We start from the raw sequence: 19,020 nt of genomic DNA on the forward strand, positions 1-19,020 counted from the left end.
GGATGGATGATGGTGCTGCTGCAGGGACTTGGGTTGGTGGGGAGGAGGAGGGGCAGCTGGGCCCTGCCCACCCTGGCCCTGCCCTTTGTCCTGACTTCTAGAAGGTCAGTTCTCCAGTTCTTCATTGTCCAGAGATTAGGCCCAGTGAGATACTGTCCCCCTTGCCCCCCTTCCCGCCAGTGCCTCCTTCCTTTTAGCAGCTCCAGAAAGCGGCCATTTGGAGGGATAGAGTGGAAAACAAAAGGGTCACCAGCTCAGGCAACCTGGGAGCAGCTTGTCCTGGGATGTGTGCATACCTGGGGGCTTGGACACTCTTGGGAAGGCCTGGGAAGGGAATAGTGTCCCCTCTGGCCCAAAAACATTAGAAAAGGATGATGATAGAAGGGCGGCAACTGGAGCCGGCAACCTTGAGCTTGTGACTTAACTTTTCTAAAATCTAATTTGCTTTCCTACAAAATCAGAAAAATAATAGTGCCATGAGGTATCTTGGGGTCTTTGTAAAGATTAAATAAGGCAATGGAAATGAAGTGCTGAGCACAGAACCTGGCATCTAGGAAGTGCTCAGTAAGTATAATGGTGATAAAGGCGTTGATGAGTAAAAGTGGAAGGACGAGAAACAGATCCCGCATCTTTGTGTCAGTCATCTTATCTGCAGGGTGCGGGGACTGCGGGGATGTTGGAGTTCATGACAGTCCTTTGTGAGGTCAGAGGCCTCACAGCCTGCCTCTTCCAGAGCTGGACAGGCCAGACCTGACCCAGGCAGTGGACAGACAGCAGAATTCAGAAACACGTAAGGGGAGAACCCACTGGGATGGTTCTTCTCCTACCTCCCACCCCTTGTCTTGAGATTACTGCAGGGATGAAGATAGATGGATGGATGGATGGATGGATGGATGGGAGTAGTGAGATACCCACCATTGGCTACGGTTCAAGAATAGTGGCTGGCTGTGGTGGCTCACACTGTAATCCCAGCAATTTGGGAGGCCAAGGTGAGAGGATCGCTTGAAGTCAGGAGTTCGAGATCAGCCTAGCCAACATGGTGAAACCCTGTCTCTACCTAAAATACAAAAGTTAGCCAGGTGTGGTGGTGTGCGCCTGTAATCCCAGCTACTCCAGAGGCTGAGGCAGGAGAATCGCTTGAACCTTGGAGGCGGAGATTGCAGTGAGCCAAGATCGTGCCACTGCACTCCAGCCTGGGCAACAGAATGAGACCCTGCCACAACAAAACAAACAAACAGCCAAACAAACAAAAAGAATAGTGGAGGCGGAAATGGCAGCTAAAAATGAACAGATAGGTCAGGGACAGCCCACGCAGGAGGACTTGAATGCCAAATGGCTTGGAAACGAGCATGGGGAGCTGTTGAAGATCATGAGGGTTTTCAGTAGAGGAAAGGAGAGCAGACTTTAGAACTGGAAATCTATTGTCTTCGGGATTGACTGTGGGGAGCTCACTAAAAAGAGACAGCGCTTGGTATTAGCCTACGTCAGGGGTTCTCAACCAAGGGTAATTTTGCCCCCCAGGAGACATTTAGCCATGTTTAGAGACACATGGCGGTGTGGGGGGGGGGGTGTGTCTCTAAACATGGCAGCTACTGCGTAGAAGCCAGGGATACTACATCCTACATTGCGTAGGACCATCCTCACAATAAGGAATTCTCAGGTGCAAAATGTCAGTAGTGCTAAGGATGAGGAACCCTTCCCTAGCTTGAGGGTGAGGCACTCATAATATGTTGATTCTGGAGACCAGCAGAGCATCTGGGGGTTTGGCAGCTTAAATGACAGTTCTCCTGGCCAGATCCGAAGGCTTCCTGCACTGCTGAGGAGTCCACGGGGAGTGCGGGGAGGATGGCTGAGGGGGTGCCTGGAGAGCACCCATTTTCCGTGATTGAGACAGTTGGTGGACAGAGGAAGTGGACTCCTCTCCATTCTCCTCCTCACTGGCCAGGATCCCTGGTGGATCCCAGGCCCCAGCAACCAAGAGGGTTAAGAGTGGACATCTCTGAGTTTGGGGCTAGGTGACGCTGCATGGGGCACCACAAATATTAGACATCCCAGAGAAGGAGCAAGTTGGGTACTTGTTGAAACCCTAACATAAGAGGCTGAAGTCCCGACAGCATTCTCTTCAGTCTTTGCGCGAGGGACAGGGACCTCTGGACCAGGGCAGTCTCCTCAGGGCAAGAGGCGATGGTGGCCCGAGGTGGTCTCCTCCTTCTGCATGGAAACAGGCATGAGTGAGCTGTTCCTTTCCCTTTGGAAGGCTGACGCAGGCGGATTGCTTGAGCTCAGGAGTTCGAGACCAGCCTGGGCAACATTGTGAAATCCTGTCTCCATCAAAAATACAAAAAATTAACCAGGCATGGTGGTGCATGCCTGTAGTCTGAACTACTCAGGAGGCTGAGATGGGAGGATCACTTGAGCCCAGGAGATCAAGGCTGCAATGAGCCATGTTTGTATCACTGCACTCCAGCCTGGATAACAGAGACCCTGTCTGAAAAAAGAGAGAGACAGAAAAGAGAGAAAAAAATATATTTTAAAAAAGTATAATAGAAAAATTTTTGGCCAGGCGGGGTAGCTCATGCCTGTAATCCCAGCACCTTGGGAGGTGAAGGTGGGCAGATGACCTGAGGTCAGGAGTTCATGACCAACCTGGCCAACATGTCAAAACCCAGTCTCTACCAAAAATACAAAAACATTAGCCAAGCGTGGTGGCACATGCCTGTAGTCCCAGCTGCTCAGGAGGCTGAGGCAGGAGAATCACTTGAACTTGGGAGGCAGAGGTTGCAGTGAGCCAGGATCACACCACTACCACTGCACTCCAGCCTGGGCAACAGAGCAAGACTCTCTCAAAAAAAAAAAAAAAAAAAAAAATATATATATATATATATATGTTTCCATCCTGTTTCCCTAGGGGAAGAAAGGCAAGGGCATTTTCAGCCTCCTAGGTTTGGTGGGGCAGGATCCAGGATGAACCTGATGGAGAGGTGAAGGAAATCACAGGGGGAGTTAACAAAGTTACAGATCTCACGACTGAGGCCCTGGATGCTGCTCCCACACCCACAGAGTACTGCAGGAAGTGGGAGGAGCCTCACAGTGGGGGCAGAGAGAATAGGCATCACATTCTCACTCCCACCCCAGCCTCAAGGCACTGCAGCAACAAGGGGTCTCTAACCAGCACCGGCCTTCCTAGGGGGCCACAGCCTCCAGGGCCCACTCCCTGGGGCTGGTGATGCCAACTGCCCTTCCCCCTCCAGCTCTTGGGGAGGCGGGGAACTCAGATACAGGACTAAATAGGTTCAACCCTTTGGGTTCCTAGGAGAGAGTCTTTGTCTAGAGCCCCTGATAGGAACAGAAAGCTATCCCTTGTGTTGTTTTCTAGGGAGAAGGAGAAGAGGGTGGCAAGGGGTCATCTGGTGTTCCTAAATGTCCTGGCCCCTAGAGGTTGTAGGGAGGGTTTGGGATTTGGGAATGATGGAAACCATACCGAGAATCCTTGGAACAGCTGTCTAAGGAGTTTTTTTGTTTTTAAAAGACAAGGTTTCAGTTCTGTCACCCAGGCTGGAGTGCAGTAGTGCAAACATGGCTCACTGCAGCCTCCACCTCCTGGGTTCAAGCAGTTTTCCCACCTTAGCCTTCCTAGTAGCTGGGGACCACAGGTGCATGCCACAATGCTCAGCTCGTTTTCTTGTTTTTTTGTTTTTTAAATTTTTATTTATTTTTGTTAGTAAAGAAACAAAAGGGTGACTATTTCATAACAGAACAGCCTTTTTAAAAATAATTTTTTATGGAGATGGGGGTCTCACTATGTTGCCCAGGCTGGTCTCAAACGCCTGGGCTACAGTGTTCCTCCTGCCTTTGCCTCCCAGTATGCTGGGGTTACTGGCATGAGCCACTGTGCTCGGCCTAAGAAGCCTTTAAGAACCCATCTGAGTGAGGAGGGGATCATATAGATCAACCTGAGATGACCCCCACCCCCACTGTTAATTCAGGACTAATGACACTGCAAGTCCCAAAGAGGAAGAGACGCCAAAGAGGAGGAATCCCAGGCAGAGAGAGGCAAAATCTCAGAGGCTGTTGGACAGGCAGGGAAAGGCTCCACCTCCAGTCTCTGTAGAACCGCCCTGCTTGACAGCAGGCAGGGTGGGGTTGGGTCGCTGGCCGTGAGTATGACTCAGGTTTCTGTGGGCAGCCAAGGGCAGCCGGCAGGGAGGAGCCCAGACCGACAGACAGGCTGGCCAACTGCAGCTTTCACCTCAGCTGTCCTCTCTCCTGGGAATGCAGAGGCCTCTTCTCAAGATGAGCTGGCCCTTGGGGGCTAGTTGACCCCTGCTTTCCTCCCCCAACCCCAACCAACCTTCAAGTTCCTTCCCAGAGCCCTCGGCCCTTGGCTCCTTCCTCTGTGGCATTACACAGGATGGAGAGTGAGGGGTCACTGCCTCTAGGGAGGAAACAGAATGTCTGGGGAAAGGGGTATAATAATGTTTGGTCCTGCAACCTGAGGGAGGGACTGGGGGAACCCTGGGCACCAGCCTGCAGCCTGAGCGGCTCCCCCCAGCCCTCCCTAGCCTGGCTGGCTCATGTCTGGACAGGCTGGTTGTCATGGTGAGGGCTAGGGGCCAGAATGCAGCTGCTACAGTCAGGCTACCAGGCCTAAGTGAACGGAGTGCTCAGGGACCCCCCAGCCCAGCTTCCTCAGAGTTGATCAGCTGAGAGACCGCTGGAGCTGAAACCAATGAGCTGTGGTCAGGGACTGTAGACTTCCCCTTGGTGATGGGTGAGGGTTCCGCCAGCACATTCCCTTCGTGTTTCTGGGGCCTGTTTGTTGGCTTGTTTTTGGAGGGTGGCTGGAAGGGAATACACATTTATTTTATGCCTTTTATGCGCCCAAGTGCTGGGCATGCGTGGCTCACCAATCTTTACAACAACTGAGAGAGATTCAGCAACTTGCCTAAAATGGCAAAACTGGGATTAGAACTCAGAACTGACAGCCACGACAGTTAGTGATCTTTGTTTCCTGGGAACCAGGCAGTGTAGCTGTTCTAGGGGGAGGGAGTGGGAGAAAGTGACTTGAACTTTATCTAAAAGACTGGATATTCCATCACGAGGCCACAGGTGGCAGAATGCAGATGCTGGCAACATTTGGGGTTTGGGAACAGATGGTAGTCTGAAGAGAAAGACACTAGCGAAATGCTTAGCACATAGTAGGTCATTAAATATTTTTCTAATGAAGAAGCCAATTCTGTGTGAGTCATTGCTAGTTTTCTGGGACATCTTGGGAGCTTCTGGAGCTGAATCGCAACAGCGGAAGAAGCTAGCTCGAAAGAGGGACTTTCCAAGACCAACCCTGGCGAGAGAGGAATTTGCGGAGCATCATCTCTGAGCCGGGCGCGGGGGGAGGGGGACCGGGGGAACCGTGTGGATTACCCAGGATTACTGAAGGCTGCGGACGCCACCCAGTGGCTGGGATGCTGTCCAGGGTGAGCTGGGCTCTACCAGGCAGGCGCGCGCGGAGCACTCCGGGAGTGGTAGTTGATTGCGTTAAGAGGCGGTGCTGCCAAAGAGGCTGTTGGGTGTTGTAGTCCGACGTTTGTTGGGCGGGAGTTACCCACGTCGGCCGGACCACGAGTGCCGTGGTGCCCCGCGGCAGGCCGCGCAGGCGCAGTGAATCAGTGCCGGTCAGTCCCTTGGGCTGAGGGGCAGTTTCTAGGGGAGCGGCGTCTGCAGGGGTCGCCGAGCTAACCCTTGGCTAGGAGAGTGGGGCGGGGCGGCCGGCACCATGTCGAGGCAGGCGAACCGTGGCACCGAGAGCAAGAAAATGGTAACTTGGAGCGCGTGACCTCGGCGGGCGGGGCGAAATTGAGGCGTACAGGGAAGGGGCCCGGCGCCGAGCGCGAGGCGCGTTTGGAAAAGGGCCCTTCTGTGAGCTCTGGCAGGGGGAAGCCTCTTGCTGGATCACTCCGGGGCGTCCTAGGCAGGTTAGGGGACCGTCGGAGACGTTCCCCGGAGGAGACCTCTTTCCCGTGGAGACCCCGCCCCCAAGGCCTGAGTGCCGCTCTGTCCTAAGCCAACAACAACGACGGTAATAAATACCAGTAACTGCCACTTACTGCTCCCTTACTGTGTGTTAGGCACCGGGCCATGCACGTTACATGCATTCCAGTATCTCAGTTAATCTGCAGAGTAGCCCGTATCAGATGGATAACATGATTGCCGTTTTTACAGCTTGGAGAGCTTACGTAATTTGCTCACATTTACACCTGGAAAGTTAGGACTTGGACCCATGTTTAACTCCAAAGCTAATGCTTCAGACTGTTAGGCTATACTCTTAGGCTATAGTGACTAGCACTGTGGCGTGGTATTGTGAGAGATGTTCAGTTACTGGTCGTGCCAGAAAGGAACGTTTTATTCAATGAAATAAGAGATGGGCCAGAGTAAGCAGTGAGTGGTGCCCCTTATGGAGTGGGTGGCTCCCTTCTTTCCCGGGGAATAGTTGGACACCATATGGTCCTATAAAGTTGGACTAGGGGCTGGGGCTGCAGACTTAGGTCATTTTTCTTTTTTTCTCCCCCCTCCCGCCCCCAGACGAAGTCTCTCTCTGTCACCCAGGTTGTAGTGCGGTGGCACTAATTTGACTCACTGCAACCTGCCAGGTTCAAGCAGTTCTCCTGCCTCAGCCTCCCGAGTAGCTGGGATTCCAGGTGCCCACGACCACGCCTGGTTAATTTTTTTATTTTTAGTAGAGATGGGGTTTCACCATGTTGGCCAGGCTGGTCTCGAACTCCTGACCTCAGGTAATCCGCCTTCCTCGGCCTCCCAAAGTGCTGGGATTACAGGCGTGAGCCACCGCTCCCAGCCAATTTTTGTATTTTTAGTTGAGATGGGGTTTCACCATATTGGCCAGCCTGGTCTCGAACTCGTGGCCTTAAGTGATCTACCTGTTCAGACTCCCAGAGTGCTGGGATTACAGGGTGAGCCACCTCGCCCGGCCAAAAGATGAGAATATTTTGTTAGGAAACAATGTCAAGTTAGGGGAAACACATGGACCCTGGTTGGAATTCTGACTTGATAGATCTTCAATTTCTTTATCTATAAAATGGGGATAGTAACATCTACCTAATATTACATGGGGTGGTGTAAAATGTGAGGGGTGTGGTAAATGTTTCTTTCTCCTTTTCCTGTGAGATGAGCAGAGGTCTTCCTGCTTAGTTTTCTTACTTTGCTCTCGTTTTATCCATTTTTTAAACCTGAAATCAATATTGAAATCTTTAACAAAACCCTGCAGACTCTACCCCCAACCCCCAGTATTCTTGGTTTCAGTGAAGTAAGGTAATTAGGGAGGGCAGCAGCATGCTCCTGCCCTCAAGGCTCTTGGAACTCCCTTCCTCTAGATAGTCACCTAGCCCACTCCTGGCTTCATTCATAGTTACTTACATGTCACCTCCTTTGAGAGGCCTTTCCTCCTGGTTATCTAATTCTCTAACCTCTAACTCTATGCTGATTGTCTTCATAGCACTATTTAATTTTAAATTTTAAATGGTATACCCAGGCTGGAGTGCAGTGGCATGATTGGGGCTCATCCAGCCTGACCTCCAGAGTTCAAGCAATCCTCCCACCTCAGCCTCCCAAGTAGCTGGTACTATAGGTGTGCACCACCATGCCTAGCTATTTTTTTTTTTTTTTTGTAGAGCTAGGGGTCTCCCTGTGTTGCTCTGGTTGGTCTCGAGGTCTCAAACTCCTGGATTCAAGCAATCCCTCCAGCTCTGCCTCACAAATTACTGGGATTGCATTTGTGTTCCATTTCAGCTTTCTAAGACCTAAATTGTTTTGTTTTGTGTTTTGAGACAGAGTCTTGCTCTGTCACCTAGGCTGGAGTGCAGTGGCCCGATCTCAGCTCACTGCAACCTCCACCTCCCAGGTTCAAAAGATTCTCCTGCCTCAGCCTCCCAAATAGCTAGGATTACAGGCACCCACCACTACGCCCGGCTGATTTTTGTATTCCTAGGTTGGTCTCAAACTCCTGACCTCAAGTGATCTGCCCGCCTCAGCCTCTCAAATTGCTGGGATTACAGGTCTGAGCCACTGCACCCAGCCTTCGTTTTTAGCATTGATTTATTAAAATGAAAGTACACTCCACGAAGCAGGAGCAGGATTGAGCAAACGGCTCAAGAGCCACCTAAATTGTTAATATGCCCAAGTAACTAGATTTTAGTCTGTGCAAACAGAAACAGCCCTTTTGTCCAATAAACTTTTCCTCAGCCCCAACTATATGCAGAGCTCTGTGCTAGATGCTGTGGGAGATGCAAGGATGAAGTCCTAGTCCTTAACTTTGAGAAGCACATACTCTGTGAGGGAGACAGAAATGTATACCATATATACTGTGTATCTTCTAGCAGTGGAAAAATGAAAAGAAATGTATGCCATACAGAGGTATAGTACCGGCTACACCTGAGTTCTAGTTTCACCACTTACTTGCCGTGTTACCTTGGGAAAGTTTGTTCATTATTCTAGCATCAACTTCCTCATCTTTTTTTTTTTTTTTTTGTAGAGACGGGGGGGCGGGGTTTCACTGTTAGCCAGGATGGTCTCGATCTCCTGACCTCGTCATCCGCCCGTCTCGGCCTCCCAAAGTGCTGGGATTACAGGCTTGAGCCACCGCGCCCGGCCTTTTTTTTTTTTAAATAAAGGAAGTAGGCCAGGTGCGGTGGCTCACACCTGTAACCCAGCACTTTGGGAGGCTGAGGCGGGTGGATCATGAGGTCAAGAGACTTGAGACCATCCTGGCCAATATGGTGAAACACCGTCTGTACTAAAAATAGACAAATTAGCTGGGTGTGGTGGCACACACCTGTAGTCCCAGCTACTCGGGAGGCTGAGGAAGGAGAATGGCGTGAACCTGGGAGGTGGAACTCGCAGTGAGCCAAGATGGCGCCACTGCACTCCAGCCTGGGCAACAGAGCGAGACTGTGTCTCCAAAAAAAAAACAACCTCCTTAAGGAGATTTGACATTTTGTTTGGGGCAGTGACTGGAAGAAAAGCCTCCTGAAAACTGTCAAGTGGTGTCTCACCTGAGTGTAGAGCTGGTTTCATTTACTTTGTTCACGTTGTACCTGAAGTAGTTGGAGATCATGTTAGCATAGCTGCTATAAATCCTGTGGTTTCTTGTCTGCAAAGCACATTCAAGTCCATTATCTTACTAGATCCTACCAACAACCCTGTGAATGGTATGACAGATTTTACTGTTTTACTGTTGCTTTTTTTGAGTTAGAAGATTGAGGTTTAGCTCGGTGAATTGATTTACCTAAGTATTCACAGCTGTTAAGCAGCAAGTCCGGACTCCAAATCAGGCTTTCAGGATCTTGCTGTGTCGTCCAGGCTGGAATGCAGTGGTGTAATCACAGTTCACTGCAGCCTTGACTTCTTAGGCTCAAGCCATCCTCTCACCTCAGCCTCCTGAGTAGCTGGGACTACAGGCATGGGCCACCACACCCAGCTAATTTGTTCTATTTTTTTTTTTTTTTTTTTTTGAGACAGAGTCTTGCTCTGCCACCCAGGCTGGAGTACAGTGGCCGGATCTCAGCTCACTGCAAGCTCCGCCTCCCGGGTTTACGCCATTCTCCTGTCTCAGCCTCCGGAGTAGCTGGGACTACAGGCGCCCGCCACCTCGCCCGGCTAGTTTTTTGTATTTTTAGTAGAGACGGGGTTTCACCGTGTTAGCCAGGATGGTCTCGATCTCCTGACCTCGTGATCCGCCCGTCTCGGCCTCCCAAAGTGCTGGGATTACAGGCTTGAGCCACCGCGCCCGGCTTATTTGTTCTATTTTTTAAAAGATGTGTTCTCATTTTGTTTCCTAGGATAGCCTCAAACTCCTGGGCTCAGGTGACCACTTCTGACCCCTGCCTCGGCCTCCTGAAGTGCTGGGATTATAGGCATGAGCCACCATGCCCAGCCAGAAAGTTGTTTATATTAATTCAGAATCTCTTTCTTTCCTTATTACTTGCCCTCCTTTTTTTTTTTTTTTTCAAGACAGGGTCTAACTCTTGTCTCCCAGGCTGAAATGCAGTGGCGCGATCTTGGCTCACTGCAATCTCCACCTCCTGGGTTCAAGCAGTTCTGCCACAGCCTCCTAAGTAGTTGGGATTACAGGCACCTGCCACCACGCCCGGCTAATTTTTGTAGTTTACTAGTAGAGAATGGGTTTCTCCGTGTTGGCCAGGCTGGTCTCAAACTCCAGACCTCAGGTGATCTGTCCGTCTCGGCCTCCCAAAGTGCTGTACTTGCCCTCCTTGAACCTAGTTCAGGGTGCTCTGTAGCACCACACCACATGGAACCAGTTTAAGAATAAAAATAAGCATGTATTTCTTGAGTACCTGCTGTGCAGTGGGTGCTCCACAAACATCATTATCTGATTGGAATTTCGCTGGAATTGCACAGTAACTGAAAGGCGAGTCACATCACCATTTTACAGATGGGAAAAACTAATGTTCAGGGAGGTTAAGCAGCAGCTTAGGATAACAAAGCTTTTTACAGGATAAATGCTCAACTATAAGAAGGCTGTTGAGTCTCAGTTACTTAACCTGTCATCTGTTAAATGGGGATGAATAATATTTGTGCTGCTAGCCTCTCATGGTTGTTATGAGAAACTGTTACCAAAATAGATGTGTTGGCTGGGTGCGGTGGCTCACGCCTGTAATCCCAGCACTTTGGGAGGCTGAGGCGGGCGGATCACGAGGTCAGGAGATCGAGACCATCCTGACTAACACGGTGAAACCCTGCCTCTACTAAAAATACAAAAAATTAGCCGGGCGTGGTGGTGGGCACCTGCAGTCCCAGCTACTCAGGAGGCCGAGGCAGGATAATGGTGTGAACTCGGGAGGCGGAGCTTGCAGTGAGCTGCGATCATGCCACTGCACCCCAGCCTGGGCGACAGAGCAAGACTCCGTCTCAAAAATAGATGTGTTGCAGAAGAGATTCATGTTTCTGGTGGTAGCAGAGATGTGGTGCTTACGTTCAGTGAAGAGATTGGGCTGGTTGACCTTTATGATCCCATGAGAACTTTTGTTTTAAAGGTCACAAGGGCTGAAAACCCAGATCTTCAACTCTGCAACCTCCTGTCACCTATCTGATACCCTCTTCTGTTCTCTCTTGCTTACTCCTCTCTAATGCCAAGAGTCTCCCGCTGTTTCTCAAACACACCAGGCATACTTCTACCTCAGAATCTTTAGAAATAGTGTCCAGAATTTTTTTAGACCAGATATCTATCCAGATATCTTCATGGCTTACCAAATATCACCTTAGTGAGGCCTTCCCTGATTATTCTATTAAAATTAACTACCCCCCAATACACACACACACACACACACACACGTACGTACACACATAAATACCCCCAATCTGTTTTTGTGCTTTATTTTTCTCCATAGCATCTATCACTGTTTGGCAAATCATGTATTTTATTTGGCTGTATTGTCTTTTCCCCTCCTGTTAGATAGCCTGGTACACAGTAAATGTTGAATGAATGATTTGTTTTCATTATACCATAGCCCACTCCTATTTTATTTGTTTATATTTATATTTATTTTTATTTTTTGAGACAGGGTCTCACTCTTTTACCTAGGCGGGAGTACTGTGGTGCAATTACAGTTCATTGCAGGCTTGACGTCCCAGGCTCAAGCCATCCTCCGCCTCAGCCTCCCGAGTAGCTGGGACTATAGGCATCCACGACCATGCTTGGCTAATTTTTAAAATTTTTTGTAAAGTTGGGGGGTCTCACTATTTGCCCAGGCTGGTCTCAAATCCCTGGGCTCAAGTGATCCTCCCGCCTCAGCCTCCCAAAGTGCCGGAATTATCAGTGTGAGCCAGCACACCTGGCCCTCCCTTCCATTTTTAAAGCATAAAGGCCTTTAAATTATACATTTATGTCACTCACAGTTCCACAGAGGCTTGGTTCGTAATTGAAGATGAAGATAGACTTGCAAATCAAGAGAGGGTATGGAGAGCCTAACTTAAGGATCCCATTCCCAGATCCCAGGTATATTGATTCCATGACCACCAGCAGGTCTGTCCACGACCTTGATTTTTCTTATTGGTAAATAGGAGGTAGTTGCATGTATAAGGTGCTTGATAACATCATGATTTGCTTGTTACTTGGCATCATGGTGGCCTGAGGCTCTTGGAGTCTCCATCCAAGGGCTCATTAATAATGGAATGAAAGCTCTCCTGATTTAATGCAGTGGTGCCAATTCTCTGGACTGGTAACTGCTGGATTGTTTCCATCCATTCATGCCCAAACCATTCTAGTGCCAAGCCCTTGACTTTACTAAAAAAATCCTTCCCCTCCTTAACAGCTTCCCCTTAATTGCCATATTTGGTAAATAGTCTCTTGGAGATACTGATCTGACTGTTTAGTTGAGTTCAAAGGGCCTCCTGATCCTGAAACTGATTTTCTTTGACTCTAGTACAGCTAAGTTTTTTGGGTGTTTTTTTTTTTTTCCGTCCTGTTTTTCTTTTTATTGAGTAGGGCTTATTAATATTGCAGTTGTGGGGAAGAGTGGATAGGTTGACCTCTGGCTTGGAAACTTTTGATTTTTTTTCTCCCCAAATTACTTATTTCAATAATTAGCTGTTTGACTTGGGGCACATTCTTTTTGTTTTGTTTTGTTTTGTTTTTTTGGAGACGGAGTCTCGCTCTGTTGCCCAGGCTGGAGTGCAGTGGCATGATCTCAGCTCACTACAAGCTCCGCCTCCCGGGTTTACGCCATTCTCCTGTCTCAGCCTCCCGCGTAGCTGGGACTACAGGCACCCGCCACCTCGCCCGGCTAGTTTTTTGTATTTTTTAGTAGAGATGGAGTTTCACTGTGTTAGTCAGGATGGTCTCAATCTCCTGACCTCGTGATCCACCTGTCTCATCTCTAAAGTGGGATTAATTCCTGCCTTTCCTAGATTACTGTGTTATCATGGGATAGATAATGAGATACAAGTAGAATGCAGTATTTAAGCAAAAGGCATTCAAATTGTTATTCTTGTAGTGCTCCCATCATCAGGTCATGGGGTGGCATGAGGAGCATTGGGTTCTGAGAGCCTGGGCTTTTATATTTCTTACACTTTCTTCCCCAGAAAACTTGAAGAGAGGAAGCTTCTTTGCTTCAAATCTGACAAGCCTCCATTCAGAAGGAAGTCAGTGGGTAGTTATCCTGATTTTTCAGCCTTATTTCTGAGTTAATCCGTTGGTCCAGATGTGCTGTTAATATGTTTCTTGCTTTAACCCTGATAATACCTTTCACCCTGCCTGCTGCTTTCATTCTGTGGTCTTGGTATTTGTCACTCATTTCACCTTCTACATTGATTTCTTGGTAGATAGGTGACAGAATTCTTTTTTTTTTTTTTTTTGAGACGGAGTTTCACTCTGTCGCCCAGGCTGGAGTGCAGTGGTGCAATCTCGGCTCACTGCAACCTCTGCCTCCTGGGTTTACGCCATTCTCCTGCCTCAGCCTCCCAAGTAGCTGGAACTACAGGTGCCTGCCACCACGCCCAGCTAATTTTTCGTATTTTTAGTAGAGACGGGGTTTCAGCGTGTTAGCCAGGATGGTCTCAGTCTCCTGACCTCGTCATCCACCCACCTCGGCCTCCCAAAGTGCTGGTATTGCAAGCATGAGCCACTGCTCCCAGCCCCAGAATTCTTCATCTGAGAAAGGGTTTCTGTGATTTTAACTGCTATTGTAATAGGAACCAGTTGATTCTGAAGAGTCACCTCTTTTCCTGGAAATATTTTGGCTGTGCGTTAAGAGGAACATTATTTTCTCCCATGCTGGTGACTTTGGAAAGGGGTTGTCATCAGGGCGATGAACTTGGTCTGGGACTTCCTTCCTTCCCCATGGACTGGGCCCCCGGATCCTCTGTTGCTCCTGGGAGGGGCCTTGGGAGTGCAGTTTACTCTAGGCCAGGACATTCTAAGATATGTGGAAGCCATTGGTCACATCTGCCAGCCACAGAGATGAGTTTGTACATGTCTGTTTCAGTGTTTCACAGCTTCTAGTGAATGACTGTTGCTCCAATACCAGATTCTGGTGACCTGACCTTAGGCTTGACAGCTGTGGTGGAGACTTGGGTTGACTGAAGCCTACCTTGGTGTGTTGGAAGAGTGATTGCTTAGTGCATGTCTTTTACAACCCATTTTGCAATAGTTCTGGCTGCAGCCCTGCCGCTTTGACCTTGTGGGCCAGATTTCCTGGCTCCTCCGTTGGGATGATGTTCTTTTCCTTCAGACACACTTAGAGGGAATCCTGACAGTTGCATCAAGGCTGATACAGACTCTCACCACACTTTCTCTTTTGTGCTACTTAGTCCCACCTGCCTTTTGAATCTCTTTTAGAGCTCTGAGCTCTTCACCCTGACCTATGGTGCTCTGGTCACCCAGCTATGCAAGGACTATGAAAATGATGAAGATGTGAATAAACAGCTGGACAAAATGTGAGTGAGCTCCTTCACAGGAGAGACAGAAATGGGGCCTCCCAGCACATTGAGTCTACATTGTCCTTTAGAGCTTAAAACAGGGTTCTCTGTCTTTCTCAGCCAACATTTTGGGTACATTTCTCACTAAACTCATTTACTGGGATGTTTTTGAGATTATCCCCATTTTCCCTTTACCACCAACAACCTTATGTTCAAACAAAAGACATTTAGACTCCATGATAATCTCTTCTGTAACTTCCTTCCCAGGGGCTTTAACATTGGAGTCCGGCTGATTGAAGATTTCTTGGCTCGGTCAAATGTCGGGAGGTGCCATGACTTTCGGGAAACTGCGGATGTCATTGCCAAGGTCATTATTCTGGGCCAGCTGTCCATGCTGAAGAATTGCTGCTGGGAGGCACTGCTTACCACTCTTTCTAGCTCCCTTAGAGAGACTTTAATCTCCCAAAAGACTGGCTAGGCAGCTCTTTGGGTCAAAAAAGCGTTCCAGGTCATTAAGGAATAGCATAGATTATTTAATCCCCGTGGATTAAAGCCCCACTGAAATAAAAGCCTGAGCTTTTCCATTGTGAAGGTGTAGCAGAGTAGCATGGGGGCAAAGAATACAGACTTGATCGGGCGCGGTAGCTCATGCCTGTAATCCCAGCACTTTGGGAGGCCAAGGCGGGTAGATCATGAGGTCAGGAGTTCAAGACCATCCTGGCCAAAATGGTGAAACCCTGGCTCTACTAAAAATACAAAAATTTGCTGGGCGTGGTGGCAGGTGCCTGTAATCCCAGCTACTCGGGAGGCTGAGGCAGAGAATTGCTTGAACCCAGGAGGTGGAGGTTGTAGTGAGCCAAAATCAGGTCACTGCACTCAAGTCTGGGTGACAGAGCGAGACTCCGTCTTAAAAAAAATAAAAAGAATATAGACTCACAAACCTGGCTTCAGTACTTACTAGTTCTGTGTTTTTAGGTAAGTTATTTTAAATTTCTTTAATTACCAGTGACCTCATCTTTTTTTTTTTTTTTGAGACAGAGTCTCGCTCTGTCCCCCAGGCTGGAGTGCAGTGGCACAATCTCGGCTCACTGCAAGCTCCGCCTCCCGGGTTCCCGCCATTCTCCTGCCTCAGCCTCCCAAGTAGCTGGAACTACAGGCGCCCGCAACCGTGCCCGGCTAATTTTTTGTATTTTTGATAGAGACGGGGTTTCACCGTGGTCTCGATCTCCTGACCTTGTGATCTGCCCGCCTCAGCTTCCCAAAGTGCTGGGATTACAGGTGTGAGCCACCGCGCCCGGCGTTTTTTTTTTTTTGAGACTTTGTCTCGCTCTTGTTGCCTGGACTAGAGTGCAATGGCATGATCTCGGCTCACCGCAACCTCCGTCCCCCCGGGTTCAAGCGATTCTCCTGCCTCAACCTCCCGAGTAGCTGAGATTACAGGCATGCACCCCCATGCCTGGCTAATTTTAATTTTGTATTTTGGGTAGAAACAGGGTTTCACCATGTTGGTCAGGGTGGTCTCGAACTTCCAGCCTCAGGTGATCTGCCCACCTTGGCCTCCCAGAGTGCTGGGATTACAGGCATGAACCACCACACCTGGCACCAGTTACCTAATCTTTAATAGGAAGAAAATAAGAGCTATCCACAGGGTTGTTTTAAGGAGTAAATGAATAATGGACACGAACATTTAGGTAAAATGCTAGTGTTTAGCATAGTGTTGTGCATATAGTAAATGTTTACTATTACTAGTCTTAGTGTTATCTATTACAATATTAATAAATGACCTAGCACCCATAACTTTGTGGTGTCAGTTACCTGAAGTTGGTCTTTCTGTTGTAAGCTTGCTGGCCATACCCAAATCCTAAAGAGGATTGACAGTGGAGAGAGCTTTTTGAGAGTTTGGAATTAGGAGGGCGGATAGGGTAGGACTTTTTCTCTGCCCAGTAATGTGTTTTCACTTTTAAGAAGGTACATTCAGGTAACACAGACAGAGGACAGGGAAGTGGGTTAGGGGCCTCTGCACTCAGGCAGCCACGGTGTCGGGAGACTAGTGCTCCCTTCCACTGAGAAGTACAGGCAGACAGTGAGTGAGTTGTTGCTTACTTGTATGATGCCTAAGAAAGAAAAATATGGCCGGGCGCGGTGGCTCAAGCCTGTAATCCCAGCACTGTGGGAGGCCGAGACGGGCGAATCACGAGGTCAGGAGATCGAGACCATCCTGGCGAACACGGTGAAACCCCGTCTCTACTAAAAAATACAAAAAACTAGCCGGGCGAGGTGGCGGGCGCCTGTAGTCCCAGCTACTCGGGAGGATGAGGCAGGAGAATGGCGGAGAAGCTCGGGAGGCGGAGCTTGCAGTGAGCTGAGATCCGGCCACTGCACTCCAGCCCGGGCGACAGAGCAAGACTCCGTCTCAAAAAAAAAAAAAAAGAAAGAAAAATATTTTTGGGAAAACAAAACAAAGCAACAGCCAAAATTGTATGATGCCGTGAAGGAGAGGGGTGCAGCATCATGTACAGATGCTTCTCCTTTGTTGCCCTGAGTGTCCAAAGCGTCATCTTGCGGAGGCCACAGGTTTGTTCCTGAGCCACTTACTTCCCCTTTGCCAGTTCTGTCACCTTCCCAGTGGTACAGTTCCTGCTGCTCTTCCCTAAAGCGCTGTTTTGTGTCCCCTGACAGGTGGCGTTCAAGATGTACTTGGGCATCACTCCAAGCATTACTAATTGGAGCCCAGCTGGTGATGAATTCTCCCTCATTTTGGAAAATAACCCCTTGGTGGACTTTGTGGAACTTCCTGATAACCACTCATCCCTTATTTATTCCAATCTCTTGTGTGGGGTGTTGCGGGGAGCTTTGGAGATGGTGAGTGCAGCTCTTTATCTTCTGGGACACCTGAAATGCAATAGGGACTTGATAAGTGAATGAATGAAAGAGAGAAAAGACAGGGCTTTGGCTCACCCCAGCACTTTACTGTCTAAGATGGTGATGCTGCTGAGGTAGGATCCAAGTCGGACATCTTTACATGGTGATGCTCCTCCATACCAGGCTGGAAGGTGGTGCTGTCAGTCCCCAAAGCCCAGGAACATCCATTCTCAGATAGGCTTATTTGGTGACAGTCTCATTCTTGGGTATTCTTTGCTAAGTTTCTCCTTAAGGGTTGGAGCCATTGTCTTATGCAACAGAACATTGGCGCTGTCAATCCTGTCCTTGTGGGAAACCAGCCCTGCTTTTTTGGCTGCCGTGGATGAGTCAGTTATGCCCCATCCCCACTGGTTCCCTAGAGGCTGTGGCCAGGCAGCTACCCCTTCATTTTCCCCCTATCCCCCAGGTCCAGATGGCTGTGGAGGCAAAGTTTGTCCAGGACACCCTGAAAGGAGATGGTGTGACAGAAATCCGGATGAGATTCATCAGGCGGATTGAGGACAATCTTCCAGCTGGAGAGGAATAACCATCCCTAGGACTCGAGGACAGCCAGCAGGAGCACTGTTGGAATCAGCAGGCCTCTGTGCTCCCTCTGCCTTCCAGAACTCAGTGACTCTTGAACATGGATGTTATATATTCTTATAACCTGTTTCCATTCTCCATTCAAATAAAGAGCAGACTGTGATACAGTCCATTTACCCCATGTGTGCACATTCAAGAGCGACAGTCTCTGATCCCTTTCCCTTGAGAGGGGCCAGATGTAATCACCCTTTGTTGGACTAGAAAGAGCTCAAACCTTTTACATTCCTGTTTGAATTTTTCCAAGGCAAAACCCACTTTGACCCCATTAAGAGGCAAGCCTGGCACATCTATCCTTGGGCCTTTAAAAAGCCATTTGCCTCAAATGGCTATAGGGTTGTGGGGTGGAGGGAGGAAGGGCTTGGGAGGGAGTGGGGAGGAGTTGCTAGCTGTGGTGTGACACACTGTAGTGCTTGCAGGAAAGGAGCCAGCCATGCCGGAAACACTGACTTCTGGGAAGCCACCCAGCTCTCATTCCTCCCTGCTGTTTGGAGGCAACATCTCCTCTTTTTACAGAGGGCACATCCTTTTTTCTTACAAATTCTTCAATAAAGACACATTCTTGAGTGAAATCCCAGTCATGTCCTGTTTTCTTTCTGCTCATCCCCAGGTGTTTTGTTACAATGGTGTGAGGAGACCAGGTAGGTTCATGGGCCCTTTCTTTCTTTGACTTGGTTTAGCAGTGGCTTCTCTCCAGAGACGAGAGAGTCTGGGAAACCTGGGAGCCAGTATAAGCAACTGAAGCCCCTTCAGAGTCGCTTTTGGCTCTAGTGTGTGCAGCAAAATCTAGAACAGACCATTATTCCAGACGCACCTAAAATGAACTGTCCAGGGCACTTGGCCACCAAGTTGAAAGGTTTGGCTAGAAAGGCCATGTAAACCCTGTTGTTGGGGTGCCATTTATTGAGTGCTTACCACTTGAAATACACTACTGAACAGTTTGCATGCATTAGTCAGCTCACAAGAATTCCATTTTTAGAGTGGAGGCCACAAGTTGCCCAGGTCATACAGTGAGTAAGTGGAAAAGCTAGGGTTCAAAGCTGGGCCAATGGGCAAAACCCATGCTCTTAATGA

At 48.9% G+C, this 19,020-nt stretch overlaps 1 protein-coding gene across 3 annotated transcripts; it reads left to right on the forward strand.

Moving 5' to 3' along the window:
- Window positions 1–5,630: 5,630 nt before the first annotated feature.
- On the forward strand, window positions 5,631–18,522 carry TRAPPC3 (trafficking protein particle complex 3). Of its 3 annotated transcripts, none has more exons than XM_033227116.1 (5): window positions 5,631–5,672; window positions 14,366–14,463; window positions 14,713–14,812; window positions 17,125–17,307; window positions 17,774–18,522. In XM_033227116.1, coding segments are annotated over exons 2-5 (405 nt in total). In that variant the 5' UTR covers window positions 5,631–5,672; window positions 14,366–14,461; the 3' UTR covers window positions 17,894–18,522. The 3 variants fall into 3 exon arrangements, with proteins under 3 accessions (XP_033083007.1, XP_033083005.1, XP_033083006.1); XM_033227114.1 differs by having other exon boundaries at window positions 5,638–5,815; XM_033227115.1 differs by having other exon boundaries at window positions 5,650–6,076.
- The last annotated feature ends 498 nt before the right edge of the window (window positions 18,523–19,020 follow it).

This window comes from Trachypithecus francoisi, unplaced genomic scaffold (genome assembly GCF_009764315.1).
Source record: "Trachypithecus francoisi isolate TF-2019V2 unplaced genomic scaffold, Tfra_2.0 Lachesis_group12, whole genome shotgun sequence".
Classification (NCBI taxonomy): domain Eukaryota; kingdom Metazoa; phylum Chordata; class Mammalia; order Primates; family Cercopithecidae; genus Trachypithecus; species Trachypithecus francoisi.

Coding starts and splice junctions, on each gene's coding strand:
- TRAPPC3 (XM_033227114.1), top strand. CDS start 5,774: ATGTCGAGGCAGGCGAACCGTGGCACCGAGAGCAAGAAAATG. Junction 5,816..14,365: donor GCACCGAGAGCAAGAAAATG/GTAACTTGGAGC, acceptor AATCTCTTTTAG/AGCTCTGAGCTCTTCACCCT. Junction 14,464..14,712: donor AATAAACAGCTGGACAAAAT/GTGAGTGAGCTC, acceptor CTTCCTTCCCAG/GGGCTTTAACATTGGAGTCC.